At 40.0% G+C, this 25,324-nt stretch overlaps 1 protein-coding gene across 1 annotated transcript; it reads right to left on the reverse strand.

The window, feature by feature from the left end:
* Positions 1–7,330: 7,330 nt before the first annotated feature.
* On the reverse strand, positions 7,331–23,406 carry ddx23 (DEAD (Asp-Glu-Ala-Asp) box polypeptide 23). Its single transcript, XM_088330777.1, has 17 exons — positions 23,287–23,406; positions 22,604–22,761; positions 22,247–22,360; positions 19,458–19,551; positions 19,319–19,384; positions 19,083–19,221; positions 18,864–18,997; positions 17,645–17,757; positions 17,243–17,386; positions 16,937–17,162; positions 15,605–15,750; positions 15,354–15,531; positions 12,732–12,974; positions 12,509–12,660; positions 12,314–12,422; positions 9,187–9,361; positions 7,331–8,355 (listed from the first exon to the last, which is right to left on the reverse strand). The coding sequence occupies exons 2-17, from the start codon at positions 22,759–22,761 to the stop codon at positions 8,132–8,134; spliced, it is 2,415 nt and encodes an 804-aa protein (XP_088186903.1). The 5' UTR covers positions 23,287–23,406; the 3' UTR covers positions 7,331–8,131.
* Positions 23,407–25,324: the final 1,918 nt, after the last annotated feature.

Consider the following 25,324-nt stretch of genomic DNA (forward strand, 5'->3'; position numbering starts at 1 on the left):
TAAGACAAAGAGGGAGGGAAAAGGAGAGAGGGCGGGACAAAGAAAGAAAAAGAGAGAGCGTGAGAAACAAAAGAGTCGTGAGAGAGGGGGAAAGGGGGGAAAAAAAAGAGGGGGAAAAGAAAGGGAGAGGAAGAAAGAAATCCAAAGAGAAATAGAAAGACAGAAAGAGAGAAAAGAGAAAAGAAAGCGCGAAGGGTATGAAGAGAGAAAGAGACAGAGTGGGAGAAAAAGGGTGGGAAAGAAAGAGAGAGAAATACATACAAGTACAGTGTCTTTGTGAGAGGCACCTGGCTTTGGCAACATCAAGTTGACATATTTCAACCTGCAGCTTGTTTTTCTCTTGCGCTTCTCTGAGTGTTGTCTCGCGGGCCGGATTCAATCCCTTAGCGGGCCTGATCTGGCCCGCGGGCCGCCTGTTTGACACCTGTGGTATAGATAGGCAAAAAACAGAAACAAACCAGGTCTAAAACAACTACCAAAGTGTCCAAACCAGAAACAAAAAAAAAACCACACCTAACATGATATCAGAAGACGGAATGGAAGTGGCGTAAAAATGGCAATCACGATGTCAATGGCAATGACCCGACCCCGTGTGCTGTTCGGTCATTATAAAGGGTCAGGGTCATCACTGTAAGGTGTGGGGAGATTGGACACACCTGTAGTTGGCGCTCTTTTGCAAAGGTGCCATGCCAGATCCTGACAGAACCTCTCCGTTGAGGCCTGCATTCCAGACGGCCGGTAAACACAAAAAGATCACGGATGCTACAGCTAACCTCGCCCGGAACAGGTGACCGCTAAAAGTCCTCATCCGTCCTCGCTGAAACAGGGTCAGTACGGTCGTGGGTCCTGGTCCCGGAACAGGCACCAGAAGCAGCGTAGAGACCTAGTCCTCGCCTCCATAACAAGAACTTTGTTGCCGTCGGGACCAGTGTTCCCTCTAAACTGCGCGCACATTATCGGCGCACAAGATAATCTAGCCAGGGCACAAAAATGAGAACTCAAAATTACTAATTAAGAAGCGACTTAAGTCAAAGTTACAGTGCATGAAGGTAAAAATACACGGGTTCCCCTGACGTTGTGTCCTAAATACGGTATTTTGAAGTCGAGTCGAAGGGGAACGAAGTTGAGTAAAGTTAGTAGAGTTTGTCGAGAACCGGCTTCTTCGGCTCGGCTCACTAAAAGGAACCGGCTCTTTCGGGTCCTAAACGGCTCTTCGGGTTGTTTTTGCTTCTTTAATCCCTACATGACCAAATATTATGTAAAATTATGCACAACATGACTTAAAGGAAGGGGGGAATAGAACAAAAAAGAAAAAAATATCAAAATGAAAAACTAGTGAAAAGCTGAGGAAAAAAAGAAACAAAAGGACGAGAAAAAAAGAAGGAAACATTTAGAAAAAAAGAAAAGAAAGAAATGTAGGAAAAAAGTAAATAGAGAACAAAAAGTAAAAAGGAACAGCTCGGAAAAAATAAACACAATGAGATTTTTTTTAAAGGAATTTTTTTTTAAAAGTCGGAAAAAAGAAGATAAAGTTTGTGTTGCATTCAAATAATTTCCAGTTATATCAAGTGAATCTTGTTGGCAACATTGTACTTCCACTAAAAAATGTGATTAAGTACAGTTCTGTATCTTACAACCGACTAAATAAGCCCCCAAAAATGTTAATATTATGCGACAAAATATATCAGGAAATAAAAAGAAATGGAAATCTTGTGAAAGAATTGTATAAACAAATGACGTTTGTAGGCAATCGTACAATAGTCAATCCATTCAAAAGAGAAAAATAATTTTGCATTGCCGGAAACTCAGCAAAATGTAACTTGATGTCAAGTTTTGGACATGTTTGATAATTAATTATCTTGCCACACTTGGGATTATGGTTTCTCACTGTTGTTTCAAGCGTCGCTCACCGACTTTGTGTGAACGCTCAGACCCGTGGAAAATTACAGGGATCAGAAGCGGCCGAGGGATGCTCCCCTCGCCGCCAGGTAATGTCTGTGGTCTTTTGGTGGTTGGGTCTTTGCCATCGTCATCCTGGTTGTGCCATAGCCATGTCATTTCTGTAGGGGTGATGACAGGTATGGTTTTGTTTTTGAACCCTTGTTTGTTACTTTGTACCTCCTTATTAAATACCATCCCTCTTTTGAGCAACCCTGCCTCTGTTCTGGCTTCTCTGCATTCGGGTGCAGCCACAAAACCTGACACATTTCACCGCCGTCTCGTTCCGACGTTGCACAATCACTTGCTTACACTTCTAAAGAACTGACGAGCACAGAGAATGTAAACACATGTATTTAAAAAAAAAAAAAAAAAAAAAGAGGAATGTCAGTGACTTCATTGCTTGTTTATGTTGACTGATCCTCACGCCGCCCAGTGGCGGCTTTGGAGAATGTACGCTAATTTGCATGGCTCAGGGTGTCCCCCCCCCCATTATCCGATTGTAGCAGTCTTTGATTGTAGCATCCCGGATCTTTCGCCCACTTTGTGTTCTGCAGTTTTACCACAGCCGACCCTCAGGTGTCCCTCAACTTCACGTGGCACGCGCGGTGCGGCTAAGGACCACTTCGGAGCCGTAGCAGCAAAACGGCATGACTCTGTTGTGCTCTTACATCTCACAGGGTCCATCCGAACTGACTTAAGGAAATCATCGGTTAGCGCTGTCGCACACGTATCTAGTGATGTATGTATATTTTTGACAAAAAACTGCATGATGAAGACAAAAAAACTATGCAAGTTCTGCATGAATTCCGATTCTTTTTTTACCGTTTCGGTAACGCATTGTTCCCGGGTATGCCCGTAGTCTTGGGGGGCGGTTTTACTTTCTCCACTTAGAACTAACAGCACTCTTATCACTCCCTCGAGTTCAAAACGAGCTGGGCAGCACTTTGATATTCCAACGGTTTCTGATTAAAATCAACGAATGATGTCCTGCATGTCTCAGTTCTACAATTTTGTTTCTATAACGCCAGAGCGGACCAACGAGGATCGAAAGTTTCTTATTTACCAAGCACAAGGTTATCCTTTCATTTTCTCTGTCCTATTCTGTATGCAATACTAACGTGGAAAAATGAAAAGCCTTACACCATCTGGACTTCCTTTTTAGTGTGAATCGGGGGGGAAAGTGAAAAAAGAAATTGCACTACTTAGTTTTGGGGATGGTCGCTTTGTAATGCAATAAATGCACTAAATCCAAATCGTATATCCGACACAACACACCTCTTTCCGTTCTTGATCAAAAGGTGTACAAAGTGAAACATTTCCTGCCTGATGCTGTAAAGAATGCTTTTTATTCTCGGAAAAGATATTTACGATGCTGAGAAAACGATGACTTCAAAAATAAACATTTTATGTACTTGGCTTGTGTGTATTTTGTTTACTCTTAGTACAAGATTTGCATAAAAATCTACTTTTGGCTCCTGCTTTTTGCAGGTGAAAAGGCAGGAGTGCAAGAAATGATATACAGTGGGACCTCGCTACTTCGCGGTTCCACGTTCGCGGGTTCAAAGCTTCGCGGGTCTAAAAAATAATAATGATATTAAATTTAAGAAAATTATTATTATTTTTTAAGCATTTTGAAGGGGCGTCACTACTTTGCAGAGTTTCACTTTTTGCGGGTGGTTTTGGTCCCCATTAACCGGGTCTACAAAATTATAATAATAAAATTAAAAAAAAAAATATATATATATATATATATATATATATATATATATTTAGAAAAAATAATAATAAAAAAATAAATAAATATTATTTTTTTAAAGCATTTTTGAAGGGGCGTCGCTACTTTGCAGATTTTCACTTTTTGCAGGTGGTTTTGGTCCCCATCAACCGGGTCTAAAAAATAATAATAAAAAAAAAATATATATATATTTTTTTAAGCATTTTTGAAGGGGCGTCGCTACTTCGCGGATTTTCACTTTACGCAGGTGGTTTTGGTCCCCATTAACCGCGATAACCGAGGGATTACTTTAATGCTTTGTAGTATTCTCTGAAATTGAGTAACTATTTGACATTTGGCGGTTAGATTTTAGTGTGTGTATTGCCGATCATTTTCTATAAATAGGTCCTACGGATAAATGCCTATTTGGTTGAATTATGGTGTCACTTTACAAACCCGTTTACACACAAACCACACTGAGAACTGCTTTCTGTGTTCTCTGTGCTGATTGGAGGCAAGTCATGTTTATTTTTTATAGCCCTCTATCATAAGGAGTCTCAAAGAGCTGCGCAGACCACAGATTATTGCAAACCAGACTATTATTACACCATCACCTGATCTAAAACCTACATGAGGGCAAGGAAAAACTCAAATCCTGAACATGTGGTAAATGAAGAAACCTTGAGCAGGGAATGCACATGAGGTAATTCCCCTTTCAGGATGACCAGGCTGCAATGAATGTTGCAATAACAATATACAGATATCGTCAACAGGAAATTTAGGTCGTTCATAAGCTATGGAATAGAAGTGTGTTTTAAGCCTCGATTTAAACAGTTCCACTGAGGTTGCAGATCGAATCTCAGGGGCATTCCACAGTACCGGGGCCGGAATGGAGAACGCTCTCGAACCTGCGGATCTCTTCTTGGCTCTTGGGATCACTAGTAGATCAGCATTTTCAGAGGAAAGGCTCCGGACCAAAACATATTAACCCCATATTCATGCTGTTAGTGAACATTCCAGTCTGGGGCAAGCATGAGCAACATCAATTAGCATGATTGTCAATGAAAATTAGAATCTGTGAAAGCAATTTTCTGTAATGCAATTTAAACAAGGGCTCACAATCCGGATTTATCACAAATGAACAGAAATTACAGAATTTCAATGCTCATATTTTAATATTTCTGATTATCGCTTTTAGCATTACTAGTATTTTTCCTGATTTTTTTAATATTTTAAGGTGTAGATATGAGTTTTTGTGAATAGTGAAACGATAAAAGCCATGCAATTTCTCAGATGATTTGTCATGATCCAGACTGAATGACATTTGTTTCTAAATTTCGTTACAAGAAATAAATAATAATAATCAGAATATTGTAATTGTCTGAAATAGTCAGGCATAATTACTTTCTGCATTTAACATTAGATGAAAGAATATTTTCTTCATGTCATCAAATTTAAAAGTACCGTGTTTGTTTTCTCTTGCTTCAGAATTGTGCTTCATTACCGAGTCCCATGTGTTTAGAAGTTCTCTTTATAATAATAATAATGCATTTTATTTAAAAGTGTTTGTAGCTGATGCGATGTTGAACAGGAAGCCAGTGTAGCTGTTGGAGAACGGGGGTGATGTGCTGCTGGGAAGATGTTTTTGTGATGATGCGAGCAAGGAAGGCCGAAGAAGAGAGCATTGCAGTAGTCAAGGCGAGATGTGACAAGACTGTGGACGAGAATAGCAGTGGTGCGGGGGGTGAGGGAAGGGGGGAGTCTGGTAATATTGCGGAGGTGGAAATAAGCAGTGCGGGTGATGGTGTTGATATGTGAGTGGAAGGTAAGCATGCTGTCCAGGATGACACCCAGACTCTTGACCAGGAGGGAGGGGGACACTAAGGAGCTGTCGATGTTGAGAGAGAAATTGTTTACTTTGGATAAAGTGGATTTGGTGCCAAGGAGGATTTGTTTTATTGGCATTTAATTTAAGAAAGTTTGTCGTGAACCATGTTTTGAGTTCGGAAAGGCAAGAGGTGAGGGAGGGAGGTGGGAGTATGGAGTTTGGTTTGCAGGAGAGGTAGAGTTGGGTTTCATCAGCAGAGCAATGAAAGTGGATATTAAATTTGCGGAGGATTTGACCAAGAGGCAAGAGGTAGATGATGAAGAGAAGAGGACCTAAGACAGATCCCTGGGGTACACCTGTGGTGACTGGGGAGGGCTTTGAGGTGAAGGATTTCAGCTGGACAAACAGTGCGGCCAGTGAGGTCTTTGTACATGGCTTGCCAGGAGAGTAGACTAACACTGTATATGGATGGATACAACTGAGGCATCACTTATGAATGAATTGGGTACAACTGCGCCATTTTCTCCTTGAGGGCAGAAAATGGAAAACGTCCTAGAGATATGAAACAATACACAAGGGCTTTTTTTGTTATCACGCCAGCAAGAGTTTGCATGTGTCATTCGTCCCTGTCCTGAAAGTACAGAGTGCTTTGTAACATAACAATATCACTGGTGATAGAAACTGCATGCTTATAAAGCAGATTAACAAAGAAAATCCATCCATCCATCCATCCATTGTCTTCCGCTTATCCGAGGTCGGGTCGCGGGGGCAGCAGCGTTAAAAGGGAAGCCCAGACGTCCCTATCCCCAGCCACTTCCTCCAGCTCATCCGACGGGACCCCGAGGCGTTCCCAAGCCAGCCGAGAGACATAGTCTCTCCAACGTGTCCTGGGCCGCCCCCTGGGCCTCCTGCCGGTGGGACATGCCCGGAACACCTCCCGAGGGAGGCGTCCAGGAGGCATCCTTATTAGATGCCCGAGCCACCTCAACTGGCTCCTCTCAACGCGGAGGAGCAGTGGCTCTACTCCGAGTCCCTCCCGGATGACTGAGCTTCTCACCCTATCTCTGAGGGAGAACCCAACCACCCTGCGGAGGAAAGAAAGAAACAAAGAAAATCGTTCCTCCAAATTTGCAGTCAGAAACTGAGATTTATGTTCGTCTTTAGTGAAAAAAAGTCACTGTAAGGCAATAGTAATAGTAGTAATAGTTACCTAAATGTGAGAATTGCAGTCCAGGCGCTCCCCTACTTACGAACATTCGAATTACGAAAAACGGTAGATACAAACTTTTTTTCGGGATGTCGAAAAATACTTGGACATTGCTGTAAGTTAGATTTTGTATTTATCACCTTTTTCCGATTACAGGTCAGTCCTGTAGTGCTTCCTTCTGCCGCTACCGGCATCCACCCCAAAGAAGAAATCTGGCTTCCTCTTCCTAGTTCGTGTGTAAACATACTACGTATATAGTACTATATCTCTTGCGTGCTAAGAACGTTGATGTTTTTATTGTTTAATATCTTGTGCATCCATTCAATATGGTTGATGTAGAGTAAAGAAGAGGCGAGCCGTTTCTTTTGAAAAAAAAAAAAAAAAAAGTTGAATAGGAAAGCTTGATGCCGTTAAGAAAATGGTTGGATCGCTTTTTTCAGACACTTTTTACCAAGGAGGAGGATGTCACCCAACTCTTGAAGCTCATCTTACAAAAGTAAGTTACTTAACTTTATTTATCTTTATAGAGCCTATTATTTTATTAAATGTTTATTATTTAGTATGAAAAAAATGCAGGCTACTACTACAAGCCTTAAACATACTTATATAAACCTTAAACACACACAATATAGCACTGAAGCAACTTACCATCAGCTTTTTATTTTGAAAAGAGCTCATGAACATCCTGCAAAATAAAGTGAGATGTTCCTCTTGTAATGTGTTTGCTATCACTTTATGGCCGTGGTTCTCTTTCAGTTTACATAAAAAAACAGATCTTCCAATGCAGTCTTCGCCAAGCAGTCTTGAGTTTGGAAAGTTACAAACAAATTCAACTTACAAACGATCGTCCTGAACCTATTTCGTTGGTAAGTAGGGCCTGCAAAAACGTGCACTGTTTTGTCGTAAACACTAAATGGGATAAACTTTTGATTTCCATGCTTTAATGTTAAAGCATCTCTTTAAATAGGGGCTACATGATAACATAACAGCTTAAAATTGTTCTACAAATAAGGAAAGAGTGTGGCAACCCCATTTTTATGCTAGCAGATAAAGGCAAAACTTCCCAAATTTCAATCATGCATCACATAGACACAAAATGCTGGAAATTTCGGCAACCAGCTACAACAAAAACAAAAATGTAGATGTTGATTTATTCACAAGACAAATGAATGTTTTCATAGAAATGTTTACACTAAAATGTTGCATTATGTTGTATTTTTCAAAGTAAAAGCAGAAGTCTTTTTTGTTTCCAAAAAGAGTAGAATAAGAGTAATAGGGTAGGGATAACTAGTAGACTACTGGTCTGTAGGTATCCTGACTTACTTCCAGCACAGCAAACGACATTCGTTCAAACACATTACATCATAGATCTTCAAGATGAGGATCCCCTTTTTATGACGCTTACTGAACCGACAAATGTAAAATTGAGGGGTAAAAAAACTCAGGCAAAAATAGTCTCTTCTCGCCTCTTCTTGGTCAAGATGGTTCCAGGTTTGTGCTGTGCATCCGGGTGGTTAGTCAACTCTGGCGGGCATGTGGACACGGGGCTCTCCAGGATGGCCTGCTTCAAGTCGTAGAAGACAGCAGAGTCTTCTTTGGTGAGGAAGGTCATGGCCACGCCGCTCTTACCAGCACGACCAGTACGGCCGATACGATGGATGTAATCTACAAGAAATGGTCAGCAGAATGTTACCTAAGTGATGAGGTGCAACGACACAAATACCGTATTTTCCGCACTATAAGGCGCACCTAAAAGCCTTTATTTTTTTCAAAAGCTGACCATGCGCCTTATAATACAGTGCGCCTTATTTATGGATCAATATTAAGTCGCAAAGTCTTCCAACTAACTTGCAGCCGCCGACTAGATTTTCCCCCGAACGCAAAGTAGTCCGCGATGTATGCTGGGATTTATCTACCGGCGTTTCATTGGCTAACCAACGTGTCAATCATGATTTGAATCGATCACTATTGGCTAAAGTTATTCGGAGGTCAAGGGGCGGATCCTTTTTATCATTTACAGGCTGGCATAGGCTTAAGCGGCAAAACAAAGCCTGCAATTGGCCGAAAAAGATGAATGTGAATAGCACGTGGTGGACGGCATAGAGAAAGCATTTTTTACTATTCTGTATTTGTAAATATTTTATTCTCCTGGATTTACTACACTCACGGATATAAGAGGACCATGGCTGCACATTATTATTGAACACAACGACTTCGGTGAGCTACTCCGGCTATATATTTTCCCTGTATCTTGTTTTAGACTGAACTCGATGTTTCTGTGATAAGCGGTGCAGATAATGGATGGAATGGAGTGTCTATTTTTAAATTAAACTCAATTCCAAGTGATTATTGTCATATGCACAGTAAAGTTACGAGCGAGGCTTAATTTGCAGTTATCAATTTTAAAATGTATTTAAAATGTAACAAAAGAGTAGGGGCTTGTATGAAATTTCTTAACAATCCATAATGGATGGCTGTAACAACAGAGAGACTTACCCTCAATGTTCTTGGCCATGTCGTAATTGAGGACCATGGACACATCCTGGATGTCGATACCTCGACCAGCCACATCTGTGGCCACCAAAATGTCCTTGGCACCAGCCTTGAGGTTGGAGAGGGCAAACTCTCGCTGCTCCTGACCTTTGCCACCGTGCAGCGTGCAAGCGTTGTACTGCGAAAGAGAAGAATTGTAACATTTATTACTCGTGTCTTCCATTACCATAGATCAGTGGTTCCCAAAGTGGGCGGTACCGCCCCCCTGGGGGCAGTGGAAAGATCTGGGGACAGTGAGGAAGAAGGGGGCGGTAGGGAGGCGGTAGGGGGGCGGCAGTCCGAAGTGGAAGTCAGAAGTTTAAACGTAGTGCGGTTGTGAAACCGCAAAGCACTGCAGTTTTTTCAAAGTTTTGTAGTGAGTGATGGAGTTTTGGCCAACCACAAGTTCGAGTTTTAAAAGCGCCGACCAATCAGATGCAAGTTTTAATAATAGCACAAGGCAAAAAACGCGATTCAAAGTTTGCAAGCACCACACTATGCCACACCCACCGTGTGAGCTCATTAAGTTTCATGGCGGACTACGTAAACATAGTCCCAGAGTCAACAAACGAGAACGAAACGAAGCTTGAACTGAAGAAGGGCGGTACATCACTTGTTTCCGTACTAAGCCTCCCCTGCATGTGCCACTGTCAATTAATGGTAGTGAGGTGGAACTGGTCCATTCATTCAAGTTTCTGGGTACTTACTTGTCAGCTGACCTCACATGGACTGTCAATGCTACTGATATTCTAAAGTCAGCCGGACAAAGGCTCTACTTCCTTCGTCAACTCAAATCATTCGGAGTCCGTCAATCCATTCTCGTCATTTTTTATCGTGCTATAATTGAATCCGTTTTAACTAGGTCAATCAGAAAGAATTGACGGCAGAGGAAATAATAGGTACTGGCCTCCCGACCTATTCTACTCTAGTCTTGTTATTTACATATTCTTTCTTTTTAAACTATTCTATATAATTACCTTGTATTATACACTACAATATCTTTTTTACTCTATTCTTTTTATTCTTTTAAATCTATTATTTTATCATTATTGAGTGTTTACGTGTCAAATTATTTCTTGTATATATCATGTTTATGGTTTATACTGGCTGAATAAAATAAATACAAATACAAAGTTTGGACCTATTTTGGTTTTGACGAAGCTGACGTGGAATGGAAGAAAACGCTCATTGCAGAATTTACTTTCGCGTAGTCGCTAGGTCCAGAGGAAACATGTAATTTGTACCAGCACCTTAAAAATGATCACACATAACAATACAAAGCATGTCAAAATGGATTACACATAAAAGACCAAGAAGGTGCATCTACAATTGGACTGGGAGGTAAACAAACCTCCATCAATGGGGCATTTGCGACCTTCTCACTGTACGAAAAAAGTTCGCCAAGGCACAAAGAAATAACCAATGCTGTGACTAGCTAAGGAATACACTGCGGGAGCCAAGGGAGCGCCAGCCTGCAAAAGTTTGGGAACCAAGACCATTGATGAACACGAAAATATATTTCTATATCATTAATTACTGTGTTTTATTTTATTTTTTTCCAGACCTGTTGCAACAAACATCACTTCACAAAAATAAAAAATCACCCAAAACGAAAAGGGGTGACGGGCTTTTAGGAAACCAGTCCCCTTAATTACTGTAGATGCTTCCGCTTTCAATTATTACAACTCATTGATTCACAGAGCAAGTGTGAAAAGCAACCTTTCTCATAAGATGCCGGAAGTGGAGTGAAAATTAGCACGATTAGACAATTATTCACTATCTGCACACAGCAATGTGCATTACACCACATCTTAAATAACCACTCTCATGAGGAACTGAATAGTAATTAATGGCATTAAAAGAGTGTTTAAGGTGTAGAGATGAGGATCTAACGTAAACTCACTATTAGATTACGACTCAGGGGTGTAAAACCAATATTGTTGGGGGATTAGTTCCTCATTCATTTATATTTCCTTCAATAAGACGTATTAATCTCTTGTAGTGTTTTGTTAACTGTGCAATTGTAAAAAATAAAATGAAAAAATAAAAATTGAATTAATTTCCATTACAGTTTACTTAACTCAGGGAAGCTGGAACGTGACAGGAATAGCACAAAAAACCCAATTTAAAAGGAAATGATTTAATAATTTTGAAAAAGTCATTTTGCTTTTTACTTTTTTTATGAAAAGTTTAACTGAAATCAGAACCTTTGCTGTTAAATTTTACATCTACTATAAAGAAATAAGCTTCTTCAAAGACACCAAGGTGCTAATTTTCATTTTGTATTTTTCAATCCAGGTGCGAACCGATAATTTTCAGTCACTGGAGATAAAAAACATAGTTTAGTAGGAATTTTTGAGGTTGTGAGGAACATCCACGCACCACACTTTAATGCAACCTTATAGCCTTAAGCAGCACATCCGAAACTTCTGTTTTAAATCAAGTAACATTGCGACGGATGGTTTCCTCAAATGTTCTCTGGTTGATAAATGGTTGTCAGCAAATACAGTTAGAGTAGGTGGTTTTCTTTGGGAGTGGCATTTGGCTTTGGAGACATCCAGTGGACATATTTAGGACTGCAGGTCATTGTTTGACGTGATGTGGCTCATTTTTCTCTTAGATAGATAGATAGATAGATAGATACTTTATTCATCCCCTAAGGGAAATTCACATTTCCAGCAGCATCCCTGTGCTGTGAAACAATACAATAATAAAGCCAAAAGAATACAATATACAAATACCCAGTGTGACGTGCAAATGCCCACTGTAGCGTGTTATATAGAGTAACTAAATAGTGCTACACAGAATACATATTGTGCTCCTATTAGCATTTTCTCGCAGGCGAATTAAATCCGTTGGCCGGCCTGATACAGGCAGAATGTTTGACACCCTTTCTTTGATACCCATAAAATAATTTACATGAAAAAGTTCTATCACACCTTTTTGCTATAAGGGTGAATATCATATAAGCTACGATATATGTAATTGCATACCGTAGCATATCATGTATCGCATATCGCATTGTATCATGCTATATCTTATGTGGTTCGTGGTTTATTAATGAAAAGTCTAAAAATCTGCAAACACTTACGCCCATCTTCTCCAAGGATTTAGCCAGCACATCACAGCCCTTCTTTTGGTTGACAAAGATAATGATAGGTGGCTCGAATCCACGAGACAACACTTCCAGCAGTTTCTTCCTGTACAACACAAAACAGAGGACAATCACGAATGGAGGAATTTGAGCAGCAAAGATGATGCTAGATGTTTACGCCATATTTCTCACCTTTTCTCACCCTCGGACATGAGCAGCACTTTTTGTTCTACTCTCTCGTGAGGTTTGCCCGCAGACCCGATGTACACCACCGCGGCGCGTCTCAGGTAACTCCTAGCCAGTCTCTCCACAGCGGGAGGCATAGTTGCCGTGAACATGACGGTCTGAAAAGCAAAATGTGTTTTAGGTTTACAAAAATTGAGCGGTGGATCACAGGCAAAAGGATTCGGCGTACTTGTCTGTATTTATGTTTCCCAGACTCAAAGTTCATTGTCATTTTCTCAGGGTCCTCTGCTTCTTCTGTGTCCGGTTTCTGATTGGTCACCGGGATGTACTCCAGAATTTTTTGGACGTCGGGTTCGAAGCCCATATCGATCATACGGTCGGCTTCGTCCAGGACCACGTAGGTGCAGCGGCCCAGCACCAGGTAGCGATTCTCAAGTACGTCGATCAGACGGCCAGGGGTGGCAATTACAATCTGTTGGAGCAAGTCAGCATCGTAAAATTGAGCAAAAGGGCTACAGAACCCCACATTTTTCATATGTGCATTGGCTAAACCCTACTTAAGTCTAAAATAAAATGTTTTCAAAATCAAGACAGTTCTTCTACTGGTGCACATAATGAACTATGCAGATAAAAAAACACCATAGAGCATGAAATCACAATAAGTCACAGAGCTACAAATCAGTGTGACCGGTGGTGTTGCCTTTAAGAGACCAGTTATGATGTAATATGTAATATTACATGTCATATCACCCAGAGTGACTCAGTCAAAAATGTAGGTGTCATATTTGACCCTGATTTGTCCTTTAAACACATGTTAAGAATATTACTAGAACAGCTTTTTTCCATCTTCGCAACATTGCTAAAATTCGCCGCTTGCTGTCTCAGTCCGATGCAGAGATTATAATTAATGCGTTTGTTACCTTTCGTCCCGATTACTGTAATGCACTACTCTCCGGTCTCCCGAAGTCCAAAATCAAAAGCCTTCAGCTGGTACAAAATGCTGCAGTGAGGCTTTTAACTAAGACAAGAAAGTTTCATCACATTACCCCGATTTTAGCTAGCATTGGCTCCCTGTTAGCTTAAAATGTGATTTTAAAGTTCTGTTGGTAGTATACAAAATCATGCATGGACTTGCTCACTCATCTTTCGGATTTAATTTCCCCCAATGTTCTGGTCCGAAGCCTTCGCTCTGAAAATGCTGGTCTCCTAGTGATCCCAAGAGCCAAAAGGAGATCCGCAGGTTCGAGAGCGTTCTCCATTCGGGCACCGGTGCTGTGGAATGCTCTTCCTACTGAGATTCAATCTGCAACCTCAGTGGAAATGTTTGAATCTTAGCTTAAAACACACTTCTATTCTATAGCATTTGAAAAACCTATATTTTATGTTGCCAATATCTGTGTATTATTTGCCCTCATGTAGGTTTTAGATCAGGGAATGGTGTAATAATAGTCTGTGGTTCGCCATAATCTGGGGTCTGCGCAGCCCTTTGAGACTCTTTGTGATTAAGGGCTATACAAATAAACATGACTTGACTAGATATGCTTGGCTTTCATCAAGGTATTCATCATTAACTTCTGCTGCCTCTACGTCAAACGTAATGGCTGTCTCACCCATGCTGGGTATGAGTCCCGTGCAGGTACTGTAGGTATTTGTTGAAGAATTCACAAGCAACACTGATTGGCCAAGCAAATATCACATGATCATCTGCAGCCAGTGATGGGCTAAGTGCGCCATGTCAATGCTTATAGACATAAGTCAGTGTGTCTTGACCTCAGCGGCAGAAGCGCCACCAAACCCCTGAGACTGACCCACCTAACCCTTGGGGTCAATCGAATCCAGGTCAAGAACCACTGTACCAGACAATAAAATGGTCTGCTTGATTAAGAGTTATCCTTTAATCCTGAATATCATAAAGTCATGTTAAAACTACACATTACCTAACAAGCTTTATTTGTTCAGAGACCAGGATGTTAGCGGCAGTTATTTAAATCAATTTAATTTTTTTCTTCATTAGGTTTGGAAATTTTGGAATTTCAGTTTGTTTTGGCAATTTTCATACTCCGCAGCCAATCAGAAGCCTGCATCGAAAAACTTCGTGCTTCCGGACTTTTCCGAGCGTTATAAAGTCATACATTTGCATATAGACGCACAGAGAACACAAGAAAAATGGATAAGTGGATAGGAATCAAGCCAAAGCCTCAGCCCCAGAAGATTCAAAAGAAGCTAACAAAATTTATGACGCTACAAAACGTAAACATACATAAAAGCATCTTGGAAAGAGGAGTTCACGTGGCTTGTAGCAGACGACGCAACGCAAACATTGCATGAATGAAGATGAGAAAATACAGGTATATACTGATGGCAGATGGAAAACAGCGATGTCATATAAATGCAATGAAACTTAATTTTAAAGTGTTGTTCTGTTATATATTCTGATTATCAATCCTCAATACTTTGCAACAATGTTTTTTTTTGCGATTAGTCGTCTTATTGTGTTTCAAGTTGTGAAAAATGGGGCAGGCAACTTTATGGCTGGGCAGGCAACGTTTTAGAGTTGTATGCCCTGGTGTCCGCTAACTTTTTGTCATGAGTTTCAGACACTGATAAAGATGAAGGATTCCTCCATTGTCCTCGCATATTTGGCTTTTGCTTTGTTTAACAAAAGGCCGAAAAACCACTAAACACAGCAACTCGTTTTTCTCTAAATCCACTCTGATTCGAAAGCTCGCTCCAAAGAACAATTTCACCAGAATTACACTGAATTAAATTTGAAGTCTAGCTTTGAATTTGATTCCCCAAAAAATAGTTTTGCATCCAAACAGCCCATTCAGAATAAAAGGCAACATCTGACCTCACAGCCCATCCTGAGACGGAAGCCCTGGTCCTCTCTGGAGATTCCACCAATAACAGCCACCGTACGAATGCCGAGCGGTTTCCCAAACTTGATCGTTTCTTCCTCGATCTGCTGCGCCAACTCTCGAGTCGGTGCCAGGATCACGGCGTAAGGACCCTGATCAGAGTCCTCAATCCTGTACCGAATAGATATTGCGTGTCACACAGAAGGACAAGTTTGCCTGTTTACTTTGGCGGGCATAGCATCACCTGTCAATTTTTGGAAGGGTTGTGATCCAAACAAGCAGCGGGATGAGGAAAGCAGCCGTTTTACCGCTACCGGTCTCAGCCACGCCGATGATGTCGCGGTTCTGTAAGCCAATAGGAATGGCCTGCCTCTGAATAGGAGTGGGATCCTAAAATTCCAAGAAAAGACAATGAATCTGATGAAGAACATGCTCAGAACACAGCCTGCAATTAAATAGTAGGATTTAAACAAATTAGGACTGCAATTCATGAGTATTTTAATAGTCGAATAGTCACAGACTATTGAAACGATTGGTTGAATAATAGAATAATTATCAAATTTTCTTAAATTTTGTAGAAGTTTGATCTAATTATGTGTTAACACAAGAAAAATTGGTATGTATTCTAAGGCAGCATATTAAAAGTCTAGTCTGGACTTGTTCTTGTTCCTGATATCTAGCATCTTTTATGCCTGTACAAATGCTTCAATAGCAGGTGTCATGCCCAGACTAGCTGACACTTTAGAATGTCATTTAAGTGCTTGTTTGTGAGCTTTAAACGCATTTTTGTTTTATTGATATTCATTACTGAGAAGATTTGTTCACAAAGGTAGGTTGCTGTAAACATGCACAAAATTCTAGCAGCTAGGGATGTTAATTTGGAGTACCCTGGTAGTAGATGCTGATAAAATTTATCCAGACCTACGCCTCAAATCTGCATCACACTACATTGATCGAAACAGCAGCACTCTGCACCCTAGTGGACAATCCGTGAATTGCATCTTATTAAAAATATGCATTCCATGTCGTTTGTGCCTTTTTTCCACTTTTATATTATCCTGCGGGCCTGATCGGACCTCCTTGGGGGCCGGTTCCGGGCCGCGGGCCGTATGTATGACACCACTGCCTTGGACCTAGGTCTATTCTGAAAGGCCCGACTGAAACAAGTTCTGTTATTGTAGTTATGCGATGTTGCCACAAGTGTAAATCGGTGAATTAGTATAAAAGACAATTAATAAATATTAGTTCAAACAAATAAAAATCTTTAGTGTTCATATTTTTAAGACTTTCAAAATTGGATTCAAGACATGTTATTGCCAATCAAGGCCTTATTTTTACAAAAGTAAATTTAATTCATTTAAGACTTTTCAAGGACCCGTGGGAACCCTGAACAATAGTTGACAATGGAACTCATTGTCAGCCATCTATAATCAATTTTTGTCAAGTCAAGTTTATTTGTAAAGCCCTTAATCACAAAGACATCGACTAATTGTTGCAGCCCTAAAACAAATGTGTCATTCCGAAAAATCTTTTTACAGGAAACACATATAATGTCAATTTTGGCAGACGTACTGACCTTGTATCCACATTTGTCGATAACCTCGAGGATATGTGCTGGAAGCTGGTACTCTTTCCAGTTCCTGATGGGGTTGGGGATTTTCCCTCCCTTTGTGGTGATGCTGTAGTCCTCACGGAAGATTCTCCAGTCTCTGTCGGTCATCTCGTCCAACTTTTTCTGAGACCAGTGTCTGTCGTCCCAGCGCTGCTTGGCTTCTTTCTTGCGCATCTTCTTCAGTCTCGTCCTAAGATAAGCAATGTGGCATGGCACTCAAACAGAGGGTAAACTGTCAGGAAAGGAAATCGTTGAAAAATGTCTACTAACTCTTCCTGCTCTTTTTCTTCCATTGTGCGCCTTTTCTCCATCAGGTCCCCATAGAAACGCGATTGCTCTCTTTTCTGCTGCTTGAGGTCGATACCGGCGATGAAGCCACGTCCATAAAGCTGCACCGAATGTTTTTCTTTGTATCTGTAACAAAATAAATGAATACTGCCTTTGGTAAGAGAAAATTAGACATAATATGGCAAAGATCTCATGGGTTGAATAAATGAATACACTAGTATTTGCATCAACTATAAAAAATATGTTGCAGAAAACAGAAAAACATTGTGTTATTATCTTTTTTATGGTAGCTTCACTGATCCCATGACAGAATAAAAGTCGCGTATTCTTCAGATAGAGTTCTCAAATCCGATTGGAAAGATAACATATGCAAATATAACATACATGGGGTTGTAATCAACAGACGTATCTTCAGATGCATCCCACTCAAATACAAATTTCCTGTCGTTTAGGTGACGTGTTCGGCGACGTTTCTTCATCCCACCCAAGTAACGCTCCTGTAAAGTGCAAAATGTTTATTAAATTTTGAATGCCCTGAGAGTGTAAACATATCAAAATATCTCCATACAACAAACACATCAATATATATTAAAAAAAACAGGATATTGTAACAAATAAAAACATGGGGAAGAAAAGTTATAATGTGTTTTTGAATATTGTAATTGATTGCAAATGTCATGTTAGGTAACGTCAACGTGCGCTCCAATTGGCTGAGAACAAAATCAATTGCAGTTAATGCAGTTCACAATGCTGTGTTCTCCTTAAGTTTATCTTAATGTATACGGATAACAATAGTGGCTGGTATTATGGATTAATGGGAACCACAATGCCCAAACTGACTTCCAATAAATTAAATGTTAAATAAAGCAATGGCAGATGTAACTGAATGGTACAGACGCTGCCCTACTTACGAACGAGATAGGTTCCGGACGATCCTTCATAAGTTGTGGGTTTAAGGCTTATATACGAAAGCAGTATTGTTTTGTACTAAGAAAATAAACATTTCATGAAATAATATGCTCTACAAAGATAAAAAAAAAAGTTGAGTTTAACTTACTTCTGGAAGATTGGCTTCAAGATTTAGGCCACTTCCTCCTCTGTGGTAGAAAGTGGCCGAAAAAAAAGCGAACCAAACATTTTCTCAACCGCATCAGGCTTTCTTATTCAACTTTCATTTCAAGAGAAACGTCTCGCCTACACTTTACACCAACCATATTAAATGGATGCATGAGTTATTAAACAATAAAAATGTCAAACACAAACTAGGAAGAGAAGGCCGGATTTCTTCTTTGGGGTGGATGCTTGGTGAGCTCTCACAGTGCCACACGCCGGTAGCGGCGGAAAGAAGCACTAATTTTGTCCTGTACTTGGAAAAAGGTGCACACAATAAAAAGTCTAACTGACAGCAATGTCTGGATATTTTTCAAAGTCCCAAAAATAATGTTCGTATCTACCATTTTTCATAAGTGAATGGTCGTCAGTAGGGGAGCGTCTGTATGCCTTATGGTGCTGAAAGCACTGCGAGCTTAATCAGTGCCACTATTCTAATGACTACAAGTCCATTGCGGGACAATACGTTTTTGAAGCGTGACAAACTTCCAACCTTGATAGCCTGTAGTTCTTTGCCCTTGTCTTTTTCCTCTCTAATCTTTTGCCGTCCATCGTCCTCTTCGTTCCCGTTGCTCTCCCGATCCATCCGCTCTCGTCGTTCCCGTCTCTCCCTTTCTTGTGGATCCTCTGCAATATGCAATACAGCTTTGAACCGTCACTTCTTGGGTGTTACAGAAGACAGTGACCGAGCAAATTAAAGAATGACACACACCGAGCATTTTTCTTCCAATGTCCTGAAAAGCCCTTCTCTTCTTCCTCTCCTCATCCATCATTTTCTTTTTCTCTTCTACCTCTTGCTCCCGCCGCTTAAGAGCCTCTGCTTCTCTCTCTGCTTTTGACAGGAACTTTGGCTGTAATAATGTGAAATTAAAGGGGTGAGAAAATAAGCAAGTCCCAGAAACTGTATCGGTGTTTTTTTTTTTTTTTTTTTTCAAGAAAATGTGTCACCTTTGATTGTGCTTCTTCTTCTGCTTTCTTCTTAGCTAGAAGCTCCTCCAAAGATAATGGCTGTACCTGAGAAGAAGGAACGTATGTCTCGACACTTGTACCGGGACACAGAATAAAATTCAGAGCTCAAACACTCAACCTTCACTTTTTTCTTTTTTTCATCTTCTTCTTCCTCTGGTTTTATTTCCTTTTCGTTCTTTATCTTGGTATCCTTCGACTTGGGTGAGAGACTTCTAAACAAAACATGACAAACCAGTATCGTTAGGCACTTGAGCAAGACTGGGCACTAAGGCCTCCCCCAAAATAGTCATTTTATCAGTCAGTCAACAACACTCCAGACAAACAAACAAACAAAACTGTCATGTAGTTAAAGATTTAGGACATAGCCTAATGTCTATTCTAAAAGCCATTTGTAGTCGATATAGGCAGGTCAAATGCCAGAGTTAAAGGAAAACTTATATTAATCTAATAACCTTGCTATAAATAAAATCAGGAAGATTATTTGACCGAAGACTCAATGCTTACAGTATAATGTTATTTATAAAGAACCTTTAAAAACTGAAGACCTGTACACATAAAATCCAAGGAAGTCATATTTAACCTTAGGAGGATGAGCATGGACCCAGCTCCATTCATGACCAATGGAGACTGTGCATTGTAGGTGTCATAAACCTGCAGCCAAGGGGTCAATTGTGGCCCGAATGGATTATAGTTTGAGGCCCATGCCTTAATATAAAAGTTTAAGGGGACAACGTGTATTACAAATCTGCACAATAAACTGTAACAACCCAAAGAAAAACGTAAAGTTCATCTCATCTCATTAGCCGTACCTCTTATCCTCATTAGGGTCGCGGGGGGGCTGGAGCCCATCCCAGCCATCTTCAGGCAGTGGGCAGGGGACACCCTGAACTGGTTGCTAGCCAATTGCAGGGCACACAGGGACAGACAACTCATTCGCTCATTCACACCTAGGGACAATTTGGACCGGCCAATTCACCTGAAATGCATGTTTTTGGAATGTGGGAGGAAACCCACGCAAGCACGGGGAGAACATACAAACTCCGCACAGGAAGTCTGGAGCTGGATTTGAACCCACGACAGGTTCCCATGACATGAACTGTGCCGCACAAGCGCTAACCACTGATATTGAATTAGTTTAACGCTAAAGTAACACTCATAGCTGGCCCAAAAAAAGAAGCTATTTATAGCCTTTGATAAACTTCCTTAAATAACAAAATTTAGGGGCTTACTGAACGCCTTACTATTGGTACTTTTTTAAAAGTTTGGGAAAATCACAATACATAAGCTCTACAAGTTTTCCCCGGAAAAGATTAGGGATGAAATAAGTGTGGTTGGTTTTTGGCAAATTGTATAAATTGAGCAGCCAGCTTGATTGACACAGCCTGATAAGTCACAAAAAGAAAGCAAGCAGCCTTTACAATATTGTGCCATTCTTTGCACGGTGCTGCATTATATGGTTGAAGAGTTTAAAACATAGAAAAAAGCTAAACAAGTATATTGTAGCCCAATGGAGTGAAGTTCCAAATAGACAAGTCCTGTGTTTCTCCTGTGACGTGCTCCAAAACATTTCGAGGTGGGGGAAAGTTTTGAAGGTATTTCGGGGTGCTTGTTCTAGCAGCAAAAGATGTTCCCAGATATTTTTGTAATACATTTAAGTGTAGTGCAACTGAAAATGACTGCTCCAAAGCACAGGGAAGGTTACAAACTACAAAGACTCAAAGGGACCAAACCACACCATTTTATTTTTTAACCAGCTTTTTTCTTTTTGTTTTTTGGGGGTACCCTTAACAGCAAAATGGCAAACAGTCATGTCAGCTCTCTTTAAGTGAGCCTCATGATCTATAATGTAAAAAGTAATTTCTTGACCTACATTTCAAAAAATACAGGTTTATATGATCGTTCAGGTATTTTTGCTTATTATTCAAATAATATATGTATACTTTTCTGATCACGTATATTACTACTAGGAGGGGCTAAATACTACAGAATATCCCTTTAATATTTCTTGTCATAGAACCATTGGACAATAATTTTGACAATCAAAGAAAACTTATTTAAATTGAGCCACGGGGTTGACACTTATTACATTGTTTATTTAGGTTAAATTTGTTTGGTAGGCGCTCTGCATGGCTTTCTCCGCTATCGGTGTGTGAGTGTGAATGGTAAGTGTGAAGTACATAGTAAAGCGCTTTGGGAGGTTGTCAGTGGCTTAAAAAGCAGACCATTTACTATTTACCATTTAAAATTCAAAATATACAAAAGTTGAATGTTTCTCATCAAAACACACACACAAAAATAGTTAAAAATGAGTAAAGAAATGAGACTTCCAGTCTCGTTCTCTAGTAACTATCGTTTGATAAACAGCAGTAATTTTGATAGTTAGAAATCAGGTATTAATGTCTTACCCTCGATTTTAGTAACACATTTTCAAATTGTCAACTTTTTAAATGACAAATTAATCATATGATCTCAATTATTTGCCCAGCCTTAACTTAGACTGATGCTTATTTGTTGTTGTCCGTCCCACCTACCCTTCATTTCTTTGTCCATCTACTCACGTCACATATATTTGTACAGCCCTTACTCACAAAATGTCTCCAAGGACTGCTCATCCCCAGATCAGAAACCAGCATGCGGGCAAGGAAAAACTAAAAAACCTCAGCATGAGGAAAATATAGACAGCAATAAAACACCTATCGATTTTATCGACATAAGTTTGCAGATGGAGTAAACGACAGCCTATCACTATAGGCAAATTATACACTATTGACTAGCTGCCAGTTGTTAAGTGTACTGAACGTAGTTACAGCGAATGCTAACAAAAGCAAACACACAATCATACCTATTTTTTTTTTTTTTTCATCAAAAAAATTGGTCCACCAATGATGGGCCAACAAGTCTACAGACCTGGAGCGGCGGCCCCGATCCTTGTCGCGTCGATGGCTGTCTCTGTCTTTTCTGCTTCTGTCTCGCTCCTTCTCTCGTTCACGATCCTTCTCTCTGTCTTTCATTCGGCGATCTCTGCATTCATAAAAAGAGATAAAACCTTAAATTTCTGGAGTCTAAATGCCCCTAAAAAAGACAATTGCTCAAGCATGAGATAGCTTCACTTCTTGTCTCTTGCTTAATATGACCCATGCCTCTGTTCTGTGCACCAGGATTCAAAATAATACAGTCATGTCTTTTCTAGCTTTTGCAGATCCACCAGTTGAGGATCATTATTTATTTTTACAATTTTCCAATGTTCGAAACTGGAGATCATACCTTTCAACAGATTTTGAGCGATTTCGCTCCCGAGATCTACGACGTTTGCGCATAGGTGATGATTTCCGATCCCTTTCCCGTGATCGGCTGTGTTTCCCCTCTCGATCTTTGGTCCCTGAGGAGTCAACATCTTTTTTCTCCAAGGAATCGGCTGCCATCTGAAAGCAAAAGCATAAAATGGTAAAGAATAGTCACATTTTATCCTGCAGATATTTCGACAACATTCGTTATTATTAGGAATGCTTGTTTATATTTCATAGTATATATTATATAAATCACTATGTACGAGAGTTAGAAGCATGGGATGTAAATAGTTCTGTAGGACAATTCAACTTATATAGTAATGTCAGCACGCAATACAAGCAACACATGGTTGGGCAATATAAATGCATGTCTTATTGATATTGGACCTTATTTCGCGGATCTTACTCAGGTGTCAGGAAGCTGTGACACGAACAGACTACAAGTGTGTCTTTCAAACCACCGTTTTAATTGCTTATTGCTAAATTACGTATATGCTACTTTGCTTGAATAACCACTGTGAGCAAAGTGAGGAACAACTGGAACGGCACTCAAGAAAACAAGCCATATAAAAACAAAAATATTTTGCATGAGGTATAGCACAAACGTTTACCACTACTTTGGACAAGCAAATGGAATAAAAAACAATATTTTAGGTATACCGTGTTGACTTGTAAACAAAACGCTTGCGATCCGTGTACGCTTCAACAAGACGCCATATTGCTCGACACAAGGAAAGGACAGATAGAACTGTGGGAATTGTAGTGCTAAAAGACTATAGTGGCCGTTAGAACCCCAGTTTAAGACTACGTTTCCCTGTAAGAGGAAGTCTCATAGAGCCATTTTTTATGAACACTTAAATGCCTGTCGAGAAATCTACTACTTCTACTAAAATTTAGCACAAGGTGGCGACAATGTTTCAATGAGGAAAATAACTCATTATCAAGTGATTTCATTTAGCTTTGAAATTTAAAGATTATAAGATTAGTTTTCGTGGGGCAAATGTAATGAAACAATTTTTGATATAATCACTCGTGACAAAATGTTCAAAAATGTGTTGTTGTTGTTGTTGTAATTTATTTATAAAGCAAATAATTTTTTTTTCTAGTGAAACTTGGTCGATATTTTAGTGTAACATTCAAAAAAACATTTTAAAAGTTCCAGAGAGTGTCATTTACATAAAAAAATCACGATATGACCTATATTTCACGTTGACAATATCTGTGTGTTATTTGTTATTGCAACATCCTCATGTGCTGTCCCTTCTCTGTCATAATTTTGGTTGCAAGGCACCTGTGCCCGCTCCTTTGGCGCCAACTGCTTTGGACGCCGATTGGCTCCCTGTCACTTTTTAAACCCCCGTCTTTCCGTCACCGGTTGTCAGTCCGTCTGCGAACCTCAGTTGATGCCAGGCAAGCTTTTCGACCCTGACTCACTCCTGTTCTGTCCCCCGTCTGTTTCCCGGCTTCGACCTATTTTCTGTTCTGAACCAGGTTTTTTGCTCTCCTGTCCCAGCTACTGACCTGTTTTTTCCACTCTCGACACCGCCATCGCTCGCCACAGAAATACCACCTCCGCGTCTCAGCAACCTGCTCCCCGATCGTGTGTACAATCCTTTCCCTTCTTCCAAATAAAACTAAGAGAAACAAACACAAGTGGGTCCTGTCTCCGTTCTGGTCCTTGACATTCTCACGGTTTCTTCATTTTCCTTATGTTGTGGTTTTTGAGTTTTTCCTTGCCCTCATGTAGGTTTTAGATCAGGGGATGGTGTAATAATAGTCTGTGGTGTGCAATAATCTGTGGTCTGTGCAGCCATTTGAGAATCCTTGCGATAGAGGGCTATCCAAATAAACATGACTTGACATGATGTGAAAACAAAAATATATTATAAGATCAAACTTCTCCCTTTGGTCATTTTTAGCACAATATAAGATCAGGGTATTTGTTGTTGATTGAATGCAGAAAATGTTCTTTTATTTGTTGCTGGAAAACAATAAAGAAATACATAGATTGCTTTATACAAGATTTGTTAAAAACATCAGGTCGAGACAGGGCACAACACTAAGCAAAATTACATTTACTGATCATTTTCGTATAATATAAACGGCATTCAGAATACACTTAAACTACTAGAATTGAGACGTTTCTGTTGCAGTCAGATTGTAATCCACATAAAACCACGGAAGCAAATAACAGATTGGCAAATTTGCAGACAAAAATCTCTCTAATTAATAACGGCAAAGTGGGCAACTTCCCCCACTGGCCACACAAGAATCAATCCTGTACATAAAACCTCAAATGGCAGCCAGGCGTTTTTTACTCGTGTTTATAATCTGAATCATGTATACTGTAAAGAAATCACAATTTGCATGATCAAAACAAATACATTTTTAAAGAGGTTTTTACTATTTCTTAAAAATTGGAATTACAGTAATCCCTCACTATAACGCTGTTCATCTTTCACAGTCTTGCATTGTGTTCTGCATTCTGATTGGCTTAACATTCCCCAAGAGAGTTTGTATTGTTAAAAATAGAAATGTTAACAAGTGCAATAAACAGTAATTTTTGTCACGACCAGAACGGAATCAGGACCCGATTGCGTAACGTTTACCACAAGTTTTATTGAAAAAAAAAAGGGAAGGGCTGCGCCCGCGATCCGGTGTTCGATGGACGCGGGAAGTAAGTCGCTCTCGCACTCGG

The sequence above is a fragment of the Urocampus carinirostris genome, chromosome 3, assembly GCF_059441175.1.
Source record: "Urocampus carinirostris isolate Australia breed hairy pipefish chromosome 3, RoL_Ucar_1.0, whole genome shotgun sequence".
Lineage (NCBI taxonomy): Eukaryota > Metazoa > Chordata > Actinopteri > Syngnathiformes > Syngnathidae > Urocampus > Urocampus carinirostris.

Coding starts and splice junctions, on each gene's coding strand:
- ddx23 (XM_088330777.1), bottom strand. CDS start 22,761: ATGGCAGCCGATTCCTTGGAGAAAAAAGATGTTGACTCCTCAGGGACC. Junction 15,532..15,604: donor ACCCTTCCAAAAATTGACAG/GTGATGCTATGC, acceptor TATTCGGTACAG/GATTGAGGACTCTGATCAGG. Junction 8,356..9,186: donor CATGGCCAAGAACATTGAGG/GTAAGTCTCTCT, acceptor CATTTCTTGTAG/ATTACATCCATCGTATCGGC.